The sequence below is a fragment of the Gadus chalcogrammus genome, chromosome 16 (genome assembly GCF_026213295.1).
Source record: "Gadus chalcogrammus isolate NIFS_2021 chromosome 16, NIFS_Gcha_1.0, whole genome shotgun sequence".
Classification (NCBI taxonomy): domain Eukaryota; kingdom Metazoa; phylum Chordata; class Actinopteri; order Gadiformes; family Gadidae; genus Gadus; species Gadus chalcogrammus.
Window position 1 is genome coordinate 24,655,688 of NC_079427.1, and position 18,565 is coordinate 24,674,252.

An 18,565-nucleotide genomic window follows, 5' to 3' on the forward strand; every position below is an offset into this window, starting at 1 on the left:
TGAGGCCAAGCTCAAAATAAACATTGATAAATCCCCCAAACTCCATCGTTGTCGCGGTTAGTTTTTTCCTCTGACCCGAATGACGCGACCACTCGTTTGACCGCGATCTAGCATCTAGGATCGATTGCTCTTTCTTGGGTCCCCGGATGTTAACACTGAATTTCGTACATTGAATTTTGATAGTGACTTTGGCGGACTGAATTTTTGGACGCTGAAAATATTTGCGTTGAATATTTTAACGTTGAATTGTTTAACGTTGAATTTTTTAACATTGAAAAATGAAGGTGAATATGATATATTGAAAATGTAAAGAGTTAAATTCAGAGGCAAAAAATTCAGGTAGGTTATTTCAATGCATAAATATTCAGTGCTTATAATTCAATGTGTTTTTATTTTCAAAACCCGATGGCACAGATTTACTTCCATAGCGCTCTGTATAAATGGGTCAGAGTTTGCTTAGGGCTGCGCACATTCTCCCGTCACCGTCAAGTTGTTTTTTTTATCACAACCTTGGCGTGGAAAGTCACGTACGCCAATTTCAGCCCCGTTTTGTGCGTACGCAACGGTTATAAATGAGACCCCGGGACTGTATGTAGAAATGTAGTTCATCATCTGACCTGTGGAGGGCAGTAATACGCTGGACAGCGTCCCATCAGCCGGAAACTGACAAGAAGAAGAAAGAAGTGCATGGTAAGCTGTTGCCTGAAACGGAATGTATCATCTGTCTTTTGCAGGTGAGTTGGTGTAGTTTTGTGCAAAATGAAGCTATAAGTCAATATAATGTGATATAACATGTAATGACACGGAAAGGTTAACTTAGACATTCCGTTTGTTTAATGAAGACGTGATGTGTTTGTTTTATCATATTTCTTTCAATAGCTCCATGCCATCTATAGCCTAAGAATAAGACACCACTTTGTATTGCATTTTGGTGCTTCCTCTATTTTAGATTAATATTAATCTGCAGGAATTATCATATTTCTTCAATAGCTTCCATGCCATGTGACCCAGAGACTCCAAACCAGTATCCAATTGTATTACTAAACAGGAAAACACATAAAACACCTCTTTATGGAATTTTACTGCTTCCTCTATTTATTAACTGCAGGCTTAGTTAACATATGCCTTTCCAAGTTCAACACTTTTAGTTTCAAAGAAACACTATTTGCACAAGAAGATACAATTCCCAGTCTTCTTTCTTGGCCTTTTCATAACTGTTGCTGTCCGTTGCCAAACACAGGGCATGAAACCATCGTTCACAGTCATCACACTGGACCTGTTAAAGTAAAGAAAACCAAAACATTAATTATTTTATTTCTACTTTTTCTATAAGTATGTTTACATGCTTTTGTCAGTTGGCTTTCTATTAGCTGTACTCAAGTGTCCACCTACTTGTTATGTCTATGTTGAAGGGTAGTGTGTTGAGGGTCTTAAGGATCAGCACAATCAAATAAATCAAATCAAACAAATAAGTAAAATATAATAAGTTAAGACTAGGCTACATTCAGCCAAACCAAAGTCCTTTGGTAATGGTAATCGTCGGTAATGGTTTGTTAATGGTCGACACCATACCTCACGTAACTGAGGGACTAGGACAGCACATCATAGTTTCTGTCCCTCTCGCCTCCCCTATCCAACTAACACACCGCTTATCTGTTAGACAGACCCACCCCAAATTGGTACATACCCATGGGCGTCAGTTTGGTTTGAAATGTGCTGGGGACAGAGACGCATTCGGAAGTGCATTTTTAGAAATGCTGGGTACAATGAGGTTGCACTCTTTTTTCTCTCTTTGGTGCCGGTAATGACAGGTTCTGAAGACGGCATAACCATGTAGCTAATTACTAAGGAATAAAATGTATACAAAATCTGTCTGCCACGTTTTATGAAGAAAACGTTTTCAAAAAGCATCGGACAAATGACCCACTATGTTCTGCTCCATGTATCCAAAGTTGACATCGTGACATGATATGGCTAAGCTAACAACATAAACAAGAGGAGCTAGGAAAGGAATTTAACTGCGTGTTTAAGTTCAGAAGGGCCAAAGGTGTGGCTACACACAGCACTACAAAAGTCGTCAAGATTGAAAAAGAAAAAAATATTTCTTGCACGCACAGCTGAACGCTGTATCACATCAGGAGCTGGCTGTTCTCAATTCACAATAGGGCTTTGACTCCGAACTTCGTAATTTGAATCTAATTCGAATATCAAAAAATAAATCAAAATTCGAACGAATATTAGGCAGCCCTTAATATTCGAACCTGTTATGGGCAGGCCAAGAGGGAGAGACGTCGGAGAACCTGACGAAGTCTATTCATAATATTGTTATAATAATAATAATAATAATAAATGAAATTTATATAGCTTAATATAGTACTCTAAGACGCTTTACATATTGGCCTATCAAAACTATGTAAAACAGACTAGGAATAAAAGAAAAACAGAGGTTAAACATGAAGAATAAGGTGGGAGTTAGGTATTGTAATGACCACGGAAGAGGCAGTGACTGAAGTATTGATTAGACAGCGATTTATTAGAAACCTAATAAACCGTTGGAACACGCAAGACCGGTAACCATAGCAACGCCGGTAAACAAACCTCACAAAACCCAATCCAGGGCTGAATCCGAATACTAATACTTATGGTATGCATTTTTTAGTACGCCACAAATATAGCTCGTCCGAATGCTCAGTACGCATTCTGTAGTACGGAAAACGTTAAAGAATGCGTACTACCGCCACAGTATACAACGGTAGGTCACTACGCTATCCCACAATGCAACCGGAGTCTGGTAACGAATGAAGAAGAGATGGCTGACCCGACACTACCAACAGCGGCTTAGAAAGACGTCGTAGAAAGCGGCGAAAAAAAGAGACATTAAAAAAGTAAAGTAAGTAATTAAGTAAAAAGAGAAATTTTTTATTTAATAGCAACGATGACAAGACGGAAAACAGGTAACTTATCAAGGTAATTTTGCCAGCATCTGAGGGGAGAGACGTCATCTCCAAACATCCGGTTGAGTTTCAGAGGCGTTCTACGCATAGCTGTAGACTGTACTACACTGTCAAGTGTAGTACGGTCAAGTAGTAGACACTGAACAGAAATAGTATGTACTAAGTATTCGGATTCAGCCCAGGTCTTACTGAAGGCATTTAATGGTCAAAATATTATTAATAAATATTCGAACATATTTGAATATTAATATTAATAAACTAACGAACTTCAAATATGATTTTTGGGCAAAAGTCAAAGCCCTAATTCACAACACGCATTCCATCAAAACTAGCCTGCATCATGCATTCTGACAAACTCACGAACTCCCCCCCACAATTATTCCAGAATTCAAGCAAAGCAAGAATGACCAAAAGTCACTTTGTCAACAAGAGACTGACTCCACCGACTATCAATTGCAAGATAAAACAGCCGACCACTTGAGTGCAAAAAACACAAAAGACCTTGCCACAGCACCAGCAAATCTTAAGCAATAAATATCGCGTCTTACCTTTATTTATGTGGCAGTGGTCTGCAGATGCATCCCGTTGTGTAGCCTACCACATCCATTTAGGTCAACAGGTTATCGTTCTGATACTGTCCATGGTACTAGCAACCTGCTCTGGTGCTTCTTACCTATGTATTCAGGCTACAATGACTTGATTGTCTGATGCCTCATCATCCCAGCCAAAGAGTATTGGTATTATTAGTAATGGCTACTTGCCAAATTGAAAAAATAACTTTGTATTTGTTATAATTCGTAGCGTTGATCAGCAGAGAAATAATTCGCCAAAGTAGTTCACGTCGCTTAGCAACTGAATACGAATGTAGTCTACAACATTGAGAAGAGCCGTGTAATAAGTAAGGGATAATGTATAGAATGCCGGTCATTATCGGGAAAATAAGCCCCGACAGGGCAAACAGGACACCGAAGCGCAGCGAGGGTGTCTTGCTTCCCACTGAAGGGGCTTAAATTCGACCGGCGACGTTCTATACAATATCCCGCTTATTACACGGCTACGTGCCAAAACGAAAAAATGACTTCACATTAGGGATGGGCACGAGTAGTAAATTCCAAACTCGAGTGATCGAAGGAATTCCTCGAGGATCAATCGAGTACTCGTTAAATCAAATCTATTTTTAGAATGCAACGCATCTGCAGCAGGAATAGGCCTGATGATGAACGGCAATATTACCAACCAAACATGTAATGCTTATTCTCCATCAAAACAGTCAGAGTTATCAGAGTATTCATTATTTATTTTTGCAAACGTTCAAAACACATTTTCCTCACAAAAAGAAATATGCGTCTCACAATTTAAATCACGTCGAACCAAGGCCTGTAACGGTTTAAAAAAACAAAAACGAAACAAGTAGCCTAACCATTGCAAATAATTTAAAGCTGCAAATAAAACGGCAGCAAATGGACTATGGAAATACTCAGCGTTGTGATCTTCTCTACAAGCCCGGGATTACAGCTGCGTCTTGTGGCGGTGAAAATAGCCGACACACTTGGTTGCTGCGGGTCTGCTTTCCCGAACTCACCGTTGTGTTTCAGGAGCATATGTTGCCGCATAGTACTTTCTGGTAGCTCGATTTTCGCTTGGCATATTTTACATTTCACCTTATGATCTCCTATTTCTTTAAAGTATTTCAATTCTTCGCTGCGCTTTGCTTTAACCGCCATCTCTTAACTTTTTGAATTCTGGCGTGCCTGCACACGGCACGGAACGCGCCATGGAAACTTTGTGCCCACGTCATGCGTTAGTGGCGCCGACAGAAAATTGATACATTTGCTTCAGAAAACTTTGTTTGTGTGTGTATATGCAAACTCGAGTTTGCCTGTCCACCAATCGAGTTAATTTGTAACGAGGAGTACTCGAGTAATCGATTCCTCACACCCATCCCTACTTCACATGGTGTGGCTTGTTACAATTTATTTGTTGCCAGCATTCGTAGTGTTGATCAGCAGAGAAATAGTCAGCCAAAGACGTTGACGTTGCTTAGCAACCGAAGACGCTGGGGACTACTTTACCGGACTACTTGAGGAGTGATACCAAAGACGTCATTATAGGCAAAAAGTCCTTTGTTTTCCTTGACAGCGGTCAATTTAAATCTAGTATTCACTGCAAAGTTGTGAAGAGCCCATGCAAGTGAACGGAGCGTTCCACGGCATTGAGAAGACCCGTGTAATAATCCATAATAATTCAACTCGATTTTTTTTATATATTTTTTTTTATTAAAAAGTGGTGGGTACAAAATTATTCTTGACAAATCTGGTGGGGACGCATCCCCGGCGTAATCGACGCCTATACCAATACACTCGATACAGACAGGGGTGTTTACCCGTCATCAAACAAATGTGCATCACACAAAGTTAAAAATGTACCTATTAATTATCTTTACGTCCGGCCTTGACAGTGACTATACATGTATGGACACATACCACTACATACAACGTATATGCCAAGACAAATATCATTGATTTTGCGGAGATGCAACTGTTTTGTTCGTGCGCACACCGAAACCATATAGCTGCGCCCGGACGAGAGTGCGCAGCAAGAAGGTGCAGCTGAAGCCCAACACACACCGCCGGCGCAGCGCAGCGCCAAAACGAACGCTCCCATTATTTCCGACGGACTAGCCCACACCGGCGCCCCGCTAAGCTTCACGCCACTGTTCTATTCCCGAACGTCGGCTCGGGAATAGGCATGTTCCGTGCCGTGACAGATCCCCAAGCAACAAACCACCCCACAATGGGAAAATCCCCATATAGTTTTTTAACAGGACATTGATGACACCAGGACAGAGGTAATGGTTGTTTATGCCAACAGCATCTTCTGATAGGATGTCACACTGTGCTTGGTCACGCCTGACTTGAAAAGCATGTGTAAAAGGTGACTTTCCAACAGCACTGTTGGCAGATTTCTCAGTGTTGCTTTCCTCCTCTCCCATTACATGTCCATTTTCTTCCAGCTTTATGTCCTGGATTTTCAAAACACACTTGTCGAGGTATGTTTTGCTCTGTTTTACTAAATGAGTGTACTCCTCTGCATCAAAAAGCACACACATATTGCTCTCTTTAATGACCTTTTGTGTAAGCATGAGTTCAAGCATTACATCATCATGGAGCCTTGCACTCTTTTTAACCTCAGATGAAATTTTCTTTAAGACATCCTTGGTGAGGCTTCTGGTGACATTACCAGCCATGATCTCTTCCACAGGTGTGTTTTTTAACATGCTGTAATAATAATTGCTGACACCATTGCTTACAGCTTTAGCAATCTTTCCTCTTCGTAGGTATTTGGCTGGCCTAAATTTTCTTTGGTTGTTACGGTGTCTGACTTCACCAAAGCACATAACTTTAAAACATATTATTTTATCCGTTGATTTTGGCCTGCTATTTTAGACAGCCTTGCATCCTTCAAATGTACAGTGTGCGGAGACGCAGAAAAAAGGGGATTTTATTTTACGGCTGTAACTTGGCTGATACTTGAAAGCAAGTGTACAACATGCATTTTCTTTTAAAAATTCAGCATACAGTACATCAGTCCATGGGGGACGAAGACTTTTCTTCCCATGTTTTGGTTTTAATTTGTTCCATTGTTTTCTAGTGATTGTAATTCTGAAAACTTTTGGCCCTGCTTTGCACCTTCGTAGCCTGTTTGTTGATCTGATTTAGTGCATTTTTATTATTTTCCTTTCCTACTTTTACTTTTTCTCTTAGTCTGGTCCACAGTCTCCTGACATTCCTCTCTGCTCTCTTTTATACTGTCGCTGTCAGTCTGAACAATATATATTTATTCATCTGCATTGTCCCTGTCTTCTTCATTTGATGGTGTCTGCTCTTCTTCATCTTTCTTGCTAAAACTTTCCTTCTCTCTTATTTTTTTGGGTCTGTGTATTGTTTATTTCGGGACCTTCTCTGTTCTCAACAGTCTCTAGATCAGACAATATATACATGTCTCTACCATCTGTACTGTCCCTGTCTTCTTCACTTGATGGTGTCTGGGTCACATGGCATGGAAGCTATTGAAAGAACAGCATCATTTCTGAATATTAATATTGATATAAAATAGAGGAAGCACTAAAATACAATCAAAGTGGTGTCTTACTCTTAGGCTTTAGATTTACAATTGGATACTGGTTTGGAGTCACTGGGTCACATGGCATGGAAGCTGTTGAAAGAAATATGATAATTCCTGCATATTAATGTTCATATAAAATAGAGGAAGCACTAAAATACCATAACAAGTGGTGTGTCTTATTCTTCGGGTTTAATATACAATTAGATACTGGTTTGGAGTTACTGGGTCACATGAAATGGAAACTATGGAAAAAAAACTGCAAGTATTTTGTATTGATATATTTACGTGAAGTGATTTATTGACGGTCCTTAAATCAGTTTCCAGCGATTCACCGCGAGGCTCTGCGAGCTGCGCTAACCGTTCTCCTGCTGCTATTGCCGGGCAAATCTCTGTGAAGTCGCGGCTGGAACTGGACCGAATATCCGTCGAATGTCCAACCTAAAACTAACTTCACCGTGGTCTTTGATATAATGTTTTCTTCCTCTTCACATCAGGCCTAAAGTCCCTAAAAGGAACAAGGCGGTTGGAAATTCCCCTCCTCTTACACCACCCATAGATTCTAGGCAGCATAGTTCCAGGCTGATAGATTATACCTATTCATTAGGGTGGAGCTTATTTAGGAACTTTTGAAATATGTTCTTCTTACCCTCTCATTTTGTTTGAAAATAAATCTGGCAAAATATGAGCACAATTGAACAATATTTAGGGGGCTCAATGACCGTGAAGTTTCTGATACCCAAAAGCTGCAGCCCCCTTTTTTTATTTATTTTTTTACTCCACCACAGAGATGTTTGTCCAATCCTTGGAGTAGCTCTATCAGTGAGTATCAAGATCTCAGACCAAACTGTATCTCCTTGGTGACTCTGTGACCGAGTTAAATGGCAGCAAGTTGCCGTCATTGCGTATGGCTCTGGGATTCTTCCCACATCACCATCTCGAACTAAAGGAGACCATAAGACAATCGTCAGCTGTTACCATCATGGAAATAGCAAAGTTTTGGCACAAAGCTAGAATCCCAATGAGGGATCATCAAAAACTGCCAAACTAAGCTTGAGTTGACTTTTGAAGAGTGGCGACTTCTGAAAAAGAACAAAGCGCGAACGTCACCAACTCAACTCGCGAGAGAGTCAGCTTTTGTTTCCAGGCTTGAAGATCTTTTTGATGTCGCTCATGCTGATGCTTTGACCAAGACGTCAGTATTACAAGAAGACAAGGATTTCTTGTTAGCCCAGCGAGAGAAAGGAAGAAGGGGGTCAATAGCTGGATTAGATAAAAAGCATGCTGCTAAGGAGAAAAGGGCGTTCGAAAGAGAGGAGCAAATGCTTGCCAGGCGTCATCAAATGGAACAATAAAACAGTCAGCAGCATCTACCGCTGAGCTGAATTCATCTGATTCTGAAACCTGCTTAGCAGAATATGGTGAAGAGATGGACATCACAATGCATGCACCAAAAAGAAAGAGGGGGCGAAAAACTGTCATTACTCCAGAACTCGCAGCTGTTCTAGATCGCACACAAGTGTCAGACCGCAAGGCTGCTTTTATCATAGCACAAACTGCCAAAAGCTTGGGGCAGAACTGAACTTGCTCTAAACAGAGACTCAATTCACCGAAACAGAGTACAACACAGAGGCCAGAGAGCTGCAAACATTAAAGCCAAGTTTCAGGGTAACGTTCCCCTTGTTGTTCATTGGGATGGCAAACTGATTCCGGATCTAATTGGAAAAAAGAAGGTTGATCGTCTGCTAGTATTGGTTTCAGGTAAAGGAATTTCTCAACTACTTACAGTTGCCAAAATTCCATCCAGAACAGGCGAGGCTCAGGCTGCTGCTGTCTTCTGAGCCATTCGAGACTGGGGCTTAGCAGACAGCATCCGAGCTATGTGCTTTGACACCTCCAGCTCAAACACTGGTCGGATTGCTGTTGCCTGTGTCTTCTAGAGCAGAAGCTTAAGAAAGAGCTCTTGTCACTGGCTTGTAGGCACCACATTATGGAACTGATAATTGGTGCAGTGTTCCAAGTATGTATGGGAGCCACATCTTCTCCCGGAGTTCCACTCTTCAAACGGTTCCAGGAATACTGGGGATTTATTGGACACAGCAAAGTATGAACCGGGGGATTGCAGCTGATGATTGTGGCAGGTCTTGTGGAAGACATTAAGCAAAGCACCATTGATTACGTCAACCAAGCATCTTGAACAGAGTCTACAAGAGATGACTATAAAGAATTCTTGGAACTCGTGATTGTGTTTCTCGTGCTGCTCCTGCACGAGAGTGCAATTCATGTCACCTGGTGCAATGGCACCATGCCCGTTGGATGTCCAAAGTTCTATACAGTCTCAAGAAAGATCTGTATGTAAGCTCAGTTCTCCAACAAACTGAATCCCGCCGAAGAGAGAGGTTCGTGATGTGGTGTGTGTGTTCGCAGACGTGTCTACCTGAAAGCCTGGTCTCTGCTCCTAGGCATCAGGTGCTCCTTCCAGTGACCTGCTGCTACTTAAGTCACTGATTGAATACTCATCAATCCACATCAACATCACGCAAGTTTTCCAAACACTTATGGTACTTGTCACAGGAACTTGTTGGCTGGCTTTCTTCGACAGTCGTGTCAGTTCGTCAACCAAGAGATAGGATTGTTAGTGCAAGCAGGATGAATGAAAAACCAAGAGCACGATATTCCAAGCCCACACTGTTGATTGGATCATCCATGACAAGATTAGAAGACTTTGTCACGGCAAATCAATGAAACTGACCGTCATGGAACTTCCAGATGGATTTCTCGCGGTTGATCTGGACTTGTGGCAGGACAGAGATGATTACAAGCAGGTAATGATTACAAGTCTCTTAATGTTGTCAATGACCAACCTGAACGTGGAGTGGCACTCATTCAGGAGTACAGTGGAATACTGACCTGTGATGCAACGCAGCTATAATTCCTGCTGCAAGTTTGTTGAGGGACCATTGCAGATTGTATCCTTATCGCAGGAAACAGACTCTGTCCGGGCTGCCATGGAAAAACATAAACTCTAGAGTTTGCTGGACATTGTTAGACTGATATTAGTTGTCAGATACTGAACAAGAATTCACTACTACTGTGTTCAAAATAAATAGTGTTGTTTAAAACAAATTGGTAGAGGTAAAGTTGTGTAATTCGTTGCATTTTTATAAATGTCGTAATCTTTGAAGCACTTGAGCTACCCTTAAACATGATTTATTGTTCAAACTTTGCATAGTGTTTTTTTATTATGCCGCACAGATTAGGGGGGGTAAGTAAAAAATTTTTTTATAGTTTATGCTCCACCCTACTATTCATTCTACCCGCGCTAAGAAGCCTGGTGCTCTTTTGAAAAGCATCATGACCAGAGCCCTGATAAAACATGAGTTGCATTTCAAGAGCCCAGAAGGGTTTCAGACGGATGCCACATGAGTTGGTTTACCATTCTCAAACATCAATGAATTCAAAATGTATAAATGTAAACGGATCACTTTACAGGGAATGACACGTTGTCGCTTGTTATTGTCAAAATAGAATAATTTTGCCCCGGTGTTCGTTCAGTGTCTTCAACCTGGTCACCCGCTTGAGCTTTGATTCTAGGGAGGTCTGGGCTGGAGGAGACATCCCTCTCCAAAATCTGTGTCTGCAGTTAACATTTTAAATTTGTGTCAATGTTACATGCATGCATTTAAATCGTTTTTCCTTTCGTACAACTAATGTATAAAAACATGACTTTCTATCTTTTTTCCCCCTCTCTGTAGAAGACTGTGATGACTTTCGAGACCGCAGCCCACACTGCGGCGCCACCTCAGAGTCTGCATGTGGACGCCCTTGGCTCCTCCCACATGGCCAGTCACAGCGAGGAGCTGAGGATCCTGTGCGTCTACGGAAAAGGGGAGGGCCCAATGGCGCTGGACGGCCATGACACCCTCTTCAAAGCGTCTGAAATGGAGGCCCTGAACTCGCTGTCTGCGGACCACAGCAAGACCACGGGCCTGGAGCTCGGCGATCGGTTGGTCCGCCGTGAGGAGCTGAGTGTGCAGGTTGGAATTCATCTCCTCATTCACCATCCAAAGGAGAGGCTTCCTCTGTTACACCTCCAGCACACACCCATAGAAAGCACACACCTTTATGATTCAATGTGTCGTTAGTGGGGATTAACTATTACATTATATCAACTATTCTGTGCAAATGAAAGAATATGTGTGTTCCTTCTTTATGTCGAAAGCAGCAGACCCCAGACACCATTTTAATCAAGGTTGAAGAGGATATTGATGGAGGCATGCCCGCTGTAGGTTAGTAATACACATTGCATCTATGCAAGCAAGCAAGGAAACAACCTGGATTAACTGAGAATGTACTTGATTCTACCTGCTCTAAAAAGCCTGGTCCTCTTTTGAAAAGCATCATGACCAGAGCCCTGATTAAACATGAGTTGCATTTCAAGAGCCCAGAAGGGTTTCAGACGGATGCCACATGAGTTGGTTTACCATTCTCAAACATCAATGAATTCAAAATGTATAAATGTAAACTGATCAGTTTACAGGGATTGTCACATTGTCGCTTGTTATTGTCAAAATAGAATAATTGCAGCCGGAGTCTTACTAAAAGTCGGATACATCCTGGCACGTTCCGGTGACATTTCAGAGAAAAGTCTGACACATCCGGATTATTAATTAAGTTATGCAGTAATCATAGATTGCAAAATTTAGGAAATACAATGTTTATAGCTGACTGTGTGACAAACGGCAAACGCTCAGACTCTTGTCAAGTTTAATATCAATCTGCCAAAATGAATAACAGAAAGAAATTAAAGGTTTTTTACAGCATTGGAGTTGCCATGTGTTGGATATTATGAGTAAATATTGTGCTCAGATAATTTTGCGCTGGTATTCGTTCAGTGTCTTCAACCTGGTCACCCGCTTGAGCTTTGATTCTAGGGAGGTCTGGGCTGGAGGAGACATCCCTCTCCAAAATCTGTGTCACATTTTAAACCCTCTGTGTCAATGTTACATCAATGCATTTAAATCGTTTCGTTCACTACACTGTTCCTTTAGTGCAACTAATGTATAAAAACATGACTTTCTATCTTTTTTCCCCCTCTCTGCAGAAGACTGTGATGACTTTCGAGACCGCAGCCCACAGTGTGGCACCACCTCAGAGAGTCTGCATGTGGACGCCCTTGGCTCCTCCCGCATGGCCAGTCACAACGGGGAGCTGAGGATCCTGAGTGTCTACGGAAAAGGGGAGGGCCCAATGGCGCTGGACGGCCATGACAACCTCTTCAACACGTCTGAAACGGAGGCCTTGAACTCGCTGTCTGCAGAACACAGCAAGGCCACGGGCCTGGAGCTCGGCGATCGGTTGGTCCGCCGTGAGGAGCTGAGTGTGCAGGTTGGAAATCATCTCCTCATTCACCATCCAAAGGAGAGGCTTCCTCTGTTACACCTCCAGCACACACCCATTGAAAGCACACACCTTTATGATTCAATGTGTCGTTAGTGGGGATTAACTATTATATAAAGTTAACTATTCTGTGTAAATTGAAGAATGTCTTATGCGTGTTCCTTCTTTATGTCAAAGCAGCAGACCCCAGACACCATTTCAATCAAGGTTGAAGAGGATTTTGATGGACGCATGCCCGCTGTAGGTTAGTATTACACATTGCATCTATGCAAGCAAGCAAACAAACGACCTGGATTAACTGAGAATGTACTCGATTCTACCTGCGCTAAGAAGTCTGGTCCTCTTTTGAAAGCTCATCAGGACCAGAGCCCTAGGATTACACAGTTTATGTAAGGGATAATGCCCGACGAGGTGTCCATTATCAGGAATTAATGGACGACGTGGAGGCGTGAACCGTCCGACGCGAAGCGGAGGACGGTTGCCTCCGCGAAGTCCATTAATTCCTGATAATGGACACCTCGAAGGGCATTATCCCGCTTATACCACGGTCACTTACCAACGGTGACCAAATTAAGACCATTCATTTATATTTTCATGAGTTTTACAATCTGAATATAAAGTTTTCCACAAAACATGCATTTGTTTCCCTGGTTACGCCTGAGGGTCCGACTAATACCCGGAACCACCATTACACGCCCGTTGGGTTCTCATGCAACGGAAACGTTGTTCACTCCTCCAGTAATTAGGGAGGTAGCGGGAGGTATTATAGTCCGCTGAGCTTTGTTTTGTTTCCCGTTGCTATGGTTACTACTATTTTAGAGACGATACGCCAGCTAGCGCATTAATTGAGAACGGTAAACAGACAATTTGACGGAACTACTTGTCCAGGTGTCCGTATATCAGGAGTTAATGCACACCCTGCATCCAATCAGAATCGAGTATTCCCGCAGACCGTGGTATAAAGTAGAATAATTGACATCTTCATGGCAGACAGGTGTCAGGAATGCTGAGATCAGCTCTTATTCCCAATATAACTACAGTATTGGTAAAACAGGTGATAGGAAACAGATGACCTGGGTTGTGTATTTATGACCTCCCCACATCCTTAAAAGGGGGAGATGAAGCGTTGCCTTCTCAGCAGGACCCTTTGACCCTTGACCACCCCAAGGGGAACAAGGAAAAGGTATGATCAACAAATAGAAGATGGAAAGAAAGAATGTCAAAATATACTTCTTCCAATACACAAGTGTGTACAAAATACATACAGTATCCCTTTGTGCAAATAATTAATGAAGACCATTACTTTCTCTCTGTCTTTGTTTTCCTCTCTGCAGAAGACTGCAAAGACATTAGAGACCGCAGCACACAGTGCGGGGCCCCCTCAGAGAGTCTGCATGTGGAAGCCCCTGGCTCCTCCCACATGTCCAGTCACAACGGGGAGCTGCACATCCTGAGTGTCTACGGAAAAGGGGAGGGCCCACTGGCGGTGGACGGCCATGACACCCTCTTCACTACGTCCAAATTGGAGGCCTCGTGCTCGCTGTCTGCGGACCACAGCGTGGCCAAGAGCTTGGAGCGCGGCGAGCGCTTGGTCTGCCGCGAGGAGCCGAGTGTGCAGGTTGGAAATCATCTTCTCATTCAGCATCCAAAAGAGAGGCCTCCTCTGTTGAAACTCCAGCACACACCCATAGAAGTGACACACCTTTATGACTCAATGTGTTGTTAGTGGGCATTGATAACTTTTCTGTGCAAATGAAAGAATATGTCTTGTGTGTGTTTCCTTCGTTATGTGGAAAGCAGCAGACCCTGGACACCATTTCAATCAAGGTTGAAGAGGTTATTGGTGGAGGCATGCCCGCTGTAGGTTAGTAATACACATTGCATCTATGCAAGCAAGCAAACGACCTGGATTAACTGAGAATGTACTCGATTCTACCTGCGCTAAAAGCCTGGTCCTCTTTTGAAAATACATCACGACCAGAGCCCTAATAAAACACGAGTCAACCTTCGGAGTTGCATTTCAAAGATGGAAAAAGTCAAGAGCCCAGAAGGGTTTCAAGACAGATGCCACAGACGCTCGTTTGTCTTTCTCAAACATCAATAAATTCAAAAGATATAAATGTTTGCGATATAGAATGCGATTATTCTTTTTAAAGGTCCTTATGTTCTGTATTATTCACAAAACAAGCAATAAATCATTTTATAGTATGTCCAACACAACATTGGAAGCAGTCAACATGTCAACTGCTCTTTCCTTTAGGCCAGGCCTATGTGTTGAGATTAATTGATGAATGAATTGATGTTATAACATCCTTATATAACTATTGAATTGTAAAATAAAAATATATACAAACCTTACTGATCAGTCAGGAAAAGTAAAAGAAAAAAAATCTATAAAAAAAAATTGAATTTCGCCCCTCAAAAAACTGTCAGCACTATACATTTTAAACACTCTGTATCAATGTTACATACACATGCATTTAAATCATTTCTTTCAAATGTACAAATTCACACTTTTTTTTCCCCCACTCTTCAGAGGACGGCGATGACTTTGGAGACCGCAGCACACAGCGCGGCGCCACCTCAGAGAGTCTGCATGTGGACGCCCCTGCCTCCCACATGTCCAGTCCCAATGGGGAGCTGACTGGGCATCGGGGAGGCTGCAAGGGCCAGCCCTGTGACTTGTTTGGCAAGGGTTTTCCCGACAATACCAAGATGACCATCCACATGGGTACCCACACCAGCAAGAAGCCATACGGGTGTGACCAATGCATGAAGCGCTTTCAAAGCAAAGGCTACCTGAAGATCCACATGAGGACTCACTCTGGGGAGAAGCCCTACAGGTGCGACCGATGCTTGAAGAGATTCGGACAGAAAGGCAACCTTGACATCCACATGAGGACTCACTCCGGGGAGAAGCCCTACAGGTGTGACCAATGCATGAAGCGCTTCGGACACAGCTCCAGCCTGAAGACCCACATGAGGACTCATTCCGGGGAGAAGCCCTTCAGCTGTGACCAATGCGTGAAGCGCTTCAGTCAACGCTCCAACCTGACCCTCCACATGAAGATTCACTCCGGGGAGAAGCCCTACAGTTGTGACCAATGCATGAAGCGCTACAGTCAAAGCTCCAACCTGAAGCTCCACATGATGTCTCACTCCGGGGAGAAGCCCTACAGGTGTGACCAATGCATGAAGTGCTTCAGTCAAAACATCAACCTGAAGATCCACATGAGGACTCACTCCAGAGAGAAGCCCTGCTTGTGTCTGCAGTGCGACGCCAGCTTCAGTGACCCGAGCAATTTGCGTGTGCACATGCTCAAGCACACGGGCAAAGGGGTGATTTGACACTGGGCAACGGAACTGTTTGATTGACACCTCTATCCTGTATTTGTTGAAATGACTGCTGTAGGTTTTTGGCATCATGATAAAGATACTTTCCAATTTTTGATTCGCTTTCTGTTGTAAATAATTTATGTCAGTATGATGAGAAATAAGAATAACCTTTTTTTGGACATTTTTCTTTTTCACCCCGCACCGCTGGGTGGAAACAAGCATTATGGTGCGGTTCCATTTGGAGTTGGTTGCACCACATCTGGTTCTACGGGAGTTTGACTGACTGGGTTGCTAGGAATCGCAACATAGAGAATCGAAGCAAAGAATATTTCGAAACTGATCTTGCACTTACCCACTTACCAGAAACTGTCCATACCTGCAGTATGGACAGTTATAGGATCGTAAGGAGATATTCACTGAGTTTTTCTCTCTGTTTCATATTCTTGCCTCACACGTTCTAAACCAATCTGTTTACACCTCTCAATCTCTGCTGTTAAAATGAAAGCCCTGCGGCCCCCCCAGGAGTCACAAGCCACAACTGGTGTATTGTAGTATATACCTGTTTTATTTTTTGTTGATGCATGTTGAGATGTATCTTTGTTTGTACTTTTATTGCAAATATATATGACCAACGATTGCCTACAAGTATTGTGTGCTTTTGGCATCTAAATATCTCATCTGTCTTAGACGCAAACTCTGGTAGAGAAATTGCCACGACACACAGCACACAGCGCGCCGCCACCTCAGAGAGTCTGCTTGTGGACGCCCCTGGCTCCTCCCACATTTCCAGTCACAACGAGGAGCTGCGGATCCTTGTGTCTACGGAAAAGGGGAGGGTGCACTGGCAGTCGACAGTCATGAAACCCTCTTCACGTGTCAAACTGGAGGCCTTGAGCTCGCTGTCTGCGGACCGCAGCGTGGCCAAGAGCCTGGAGTACAGCGAGTGTGCAGGTTGGAAATCTCATTCCCCATCCAAAAGAGAGGCCTCCTCTGTTACCACAGACCAATATAAAGCACACATCTGTATGACTCAATGTGTTGTTAGTGGGGAATGACAACCAGGGACGGCTGGTATAAATGGGCTAACAGGGCTAAGCCCTCCCTACCTTTTACAGTAAAAATCAAAAAATATTATTAAAAACCTTAGAACATATTGTTTTATATTTTGGTAGAACCTAAAGCAGCAACAGCACCAAAAAGTGACCGAAAAACCCAGGATGTATGATATATCTTGGGTTTTTTCCTGTGAATGGGCTAAATGTATTATTGGAGCCTTGTAGATCTAAAATTCTTCCCAAACCAAAGCATTTTCATTAGGCCTCTTCTCTCCGACAGTTATCCTAGAGGCTACCAGATATTTAAACTCTGCAATGTCACACTATTCAAACGCTTCACAGGAGTCTTATCGAACACAACGTACATTCATACGCCTTAGAAGCTCATTAAGGTAAGTCACCCATTCAACTTTGACTACTGCTTATGATCGAGCATTGATTCTCATTTGCGTAAGTCAGTCCCAACTGGGTAAGTGAGAATGAAACATAAACAAGACCTTGTGCAATTCTTCAAGGAATGTTGTCGTTTTCTGAGGGGATTCTAAATATTTAAGCGAGACATTGTCAGTCCACAGTATTTCCTTTTGAGAAAAGAGTTTCAAAATAGTCCCTGGACACAGGTCATTGACTGGCAGTGGTGGGATTTGACCCCACGCCTCCAAAGAGACTACAGCCTAAATCCAACACCTTAGACCGCTCGGCCACGCTACCACAAATTAAGTGCTTTCTTAATGGCATTTCAAAATGATGCTTCAGTTCAAAGGGGTTGACTGCCCTTGCAAGGATTTGAAGCAACGCCTCCTTGAACTGGAGACAACACTCGACAACACTTTATCACAGGACATCTGCAACTATTGTTGTATTTCAAAGTAAGACTTTAATGCAGTCTGAATGGAGAATGAATACTTTTAAGTTGGTGGCAATAAGTTGGAATTATACAATTGTTCTTAAACGCTAAAGTTACATGTATCAGCCGGATTAGCCCGTCACTGAAATTAACCCTGCCACTGAAGAACCGGTTCCTGCCACTTCAAGAGTCCACGAACGCGCCTGCCACCCATGCACCCCTGAGCCCCGAGATGCGTCCGGACGGACAGTGCGGACAGAGACGGAACAATAACCAGTCGCCATTGAGGCGAGCTGAGAAGAAGCGAGACTACAGCCTCCCCCACACATCTACTCTGCCACTATCTGACACACAGATAGCAGACAGCCCACAGACCTTGAAGAGAGACAACAGCCCGCCCGACGCCATCAACACTGTGCCTTCCCCCATCGCTGATGCTGGCTTGGCGAGGAACGGCCACCCCCCTCCTCTGCATTCCCCCATCGACGATGACCTCCAGCCTCATCTCTCCCATAGCTACAACAACAACTCCAGCCCCAATGTCTCCTCCCTTTGCAATTTTCCAGCCGAATATAAGAGACTGGAATATGTTGGCAGCAAATTTATATCTGTGTCATTGATAGCAAGTTTCACATAATCTGCTGAACCCAAGGTTGCCTACGTCAAAGCAGGGCAACTTTCGCATTCATGCTGTAACCACTAAGAGAGTAAACAAAGGGAAACTTAGACACACTGCTAACCTCACAAATCTCATATCTATTGCCTCCAAACCAAAAACAACCTTAAAGCCTATCAACAACACCATCAGGATGGCTCTACTTAATGTGAGGTCTCTTAATAACAAATCATTT

The 18,565-nt window shown here is 43.0% G+C and overlaps 1 protein-coding gene across 3 annotated transcripts; it reads left to right on the top strand.

Moving 5' to 3' along the window:
- Window positions 1-631: 631 nt before the first annotated feature.
- On the top strand, window positions 632-17,183 carry LOC130406094 (zinc finger protein 878-like). 3 transcript variants are annotated; one of them, XM_056611478.1, is made up of 9 exons: window positions 632-734; window positions 9,846-9,901; window positions 10,832-11,113; window positions 11,299-11,365; window positions 12,181-12,464; window positions 12,654-12,720; window positions 13,811-14,094; window positions 14,274-14,340; window positions 15,013-17,183. In XM_056611478.1, the coding sequence occupies exons 1-9, from the start codon at window positions 713-715 to the stop codon at window positions 15,822-15,824; spliced, it is 1,941 nt and encodes a 646-aa protein (XP_056467453.1). In that variant the 5' UTR covers window positions 632-712; the 3' UTR covers window positions 15,825-17,183. The 3 variants fall into 3 exon arrangements, with proteins under 3 accessions (XP_056467453.1, XP_056467454.1, XP_056467455.1); XM_056611479.1 differs by having other exon boundaries at window positions 14,277-14,340; XM_056611480.1 differs by having other exon boundaries at window positions 12,657-12,720.
- Window positions 17,184-18,565: the final 1,382 nt, after the last annotated feature.

Coding starts and splice junctions, on each gene's coding strand:
- LOC130406094 (XM_056611478.1), top strand. CDS start 713: ATGTATCATCTGTCTTTTGCAG. Junction 11,366..12,180: donor TGGAGGCATGCCCGCTGTAG/GTTAGTAATACA, acceptor CCCTCTCTGCAG/AAGACTGTGATGACTTTCGA. Junction 14,095..14,273: donor GCGAGGAGCCGAGTGTGCAG/GTTGGAAATCAT, acceptor TTATGTGGAAAG/CAGCAGACCCTGGACACCAT.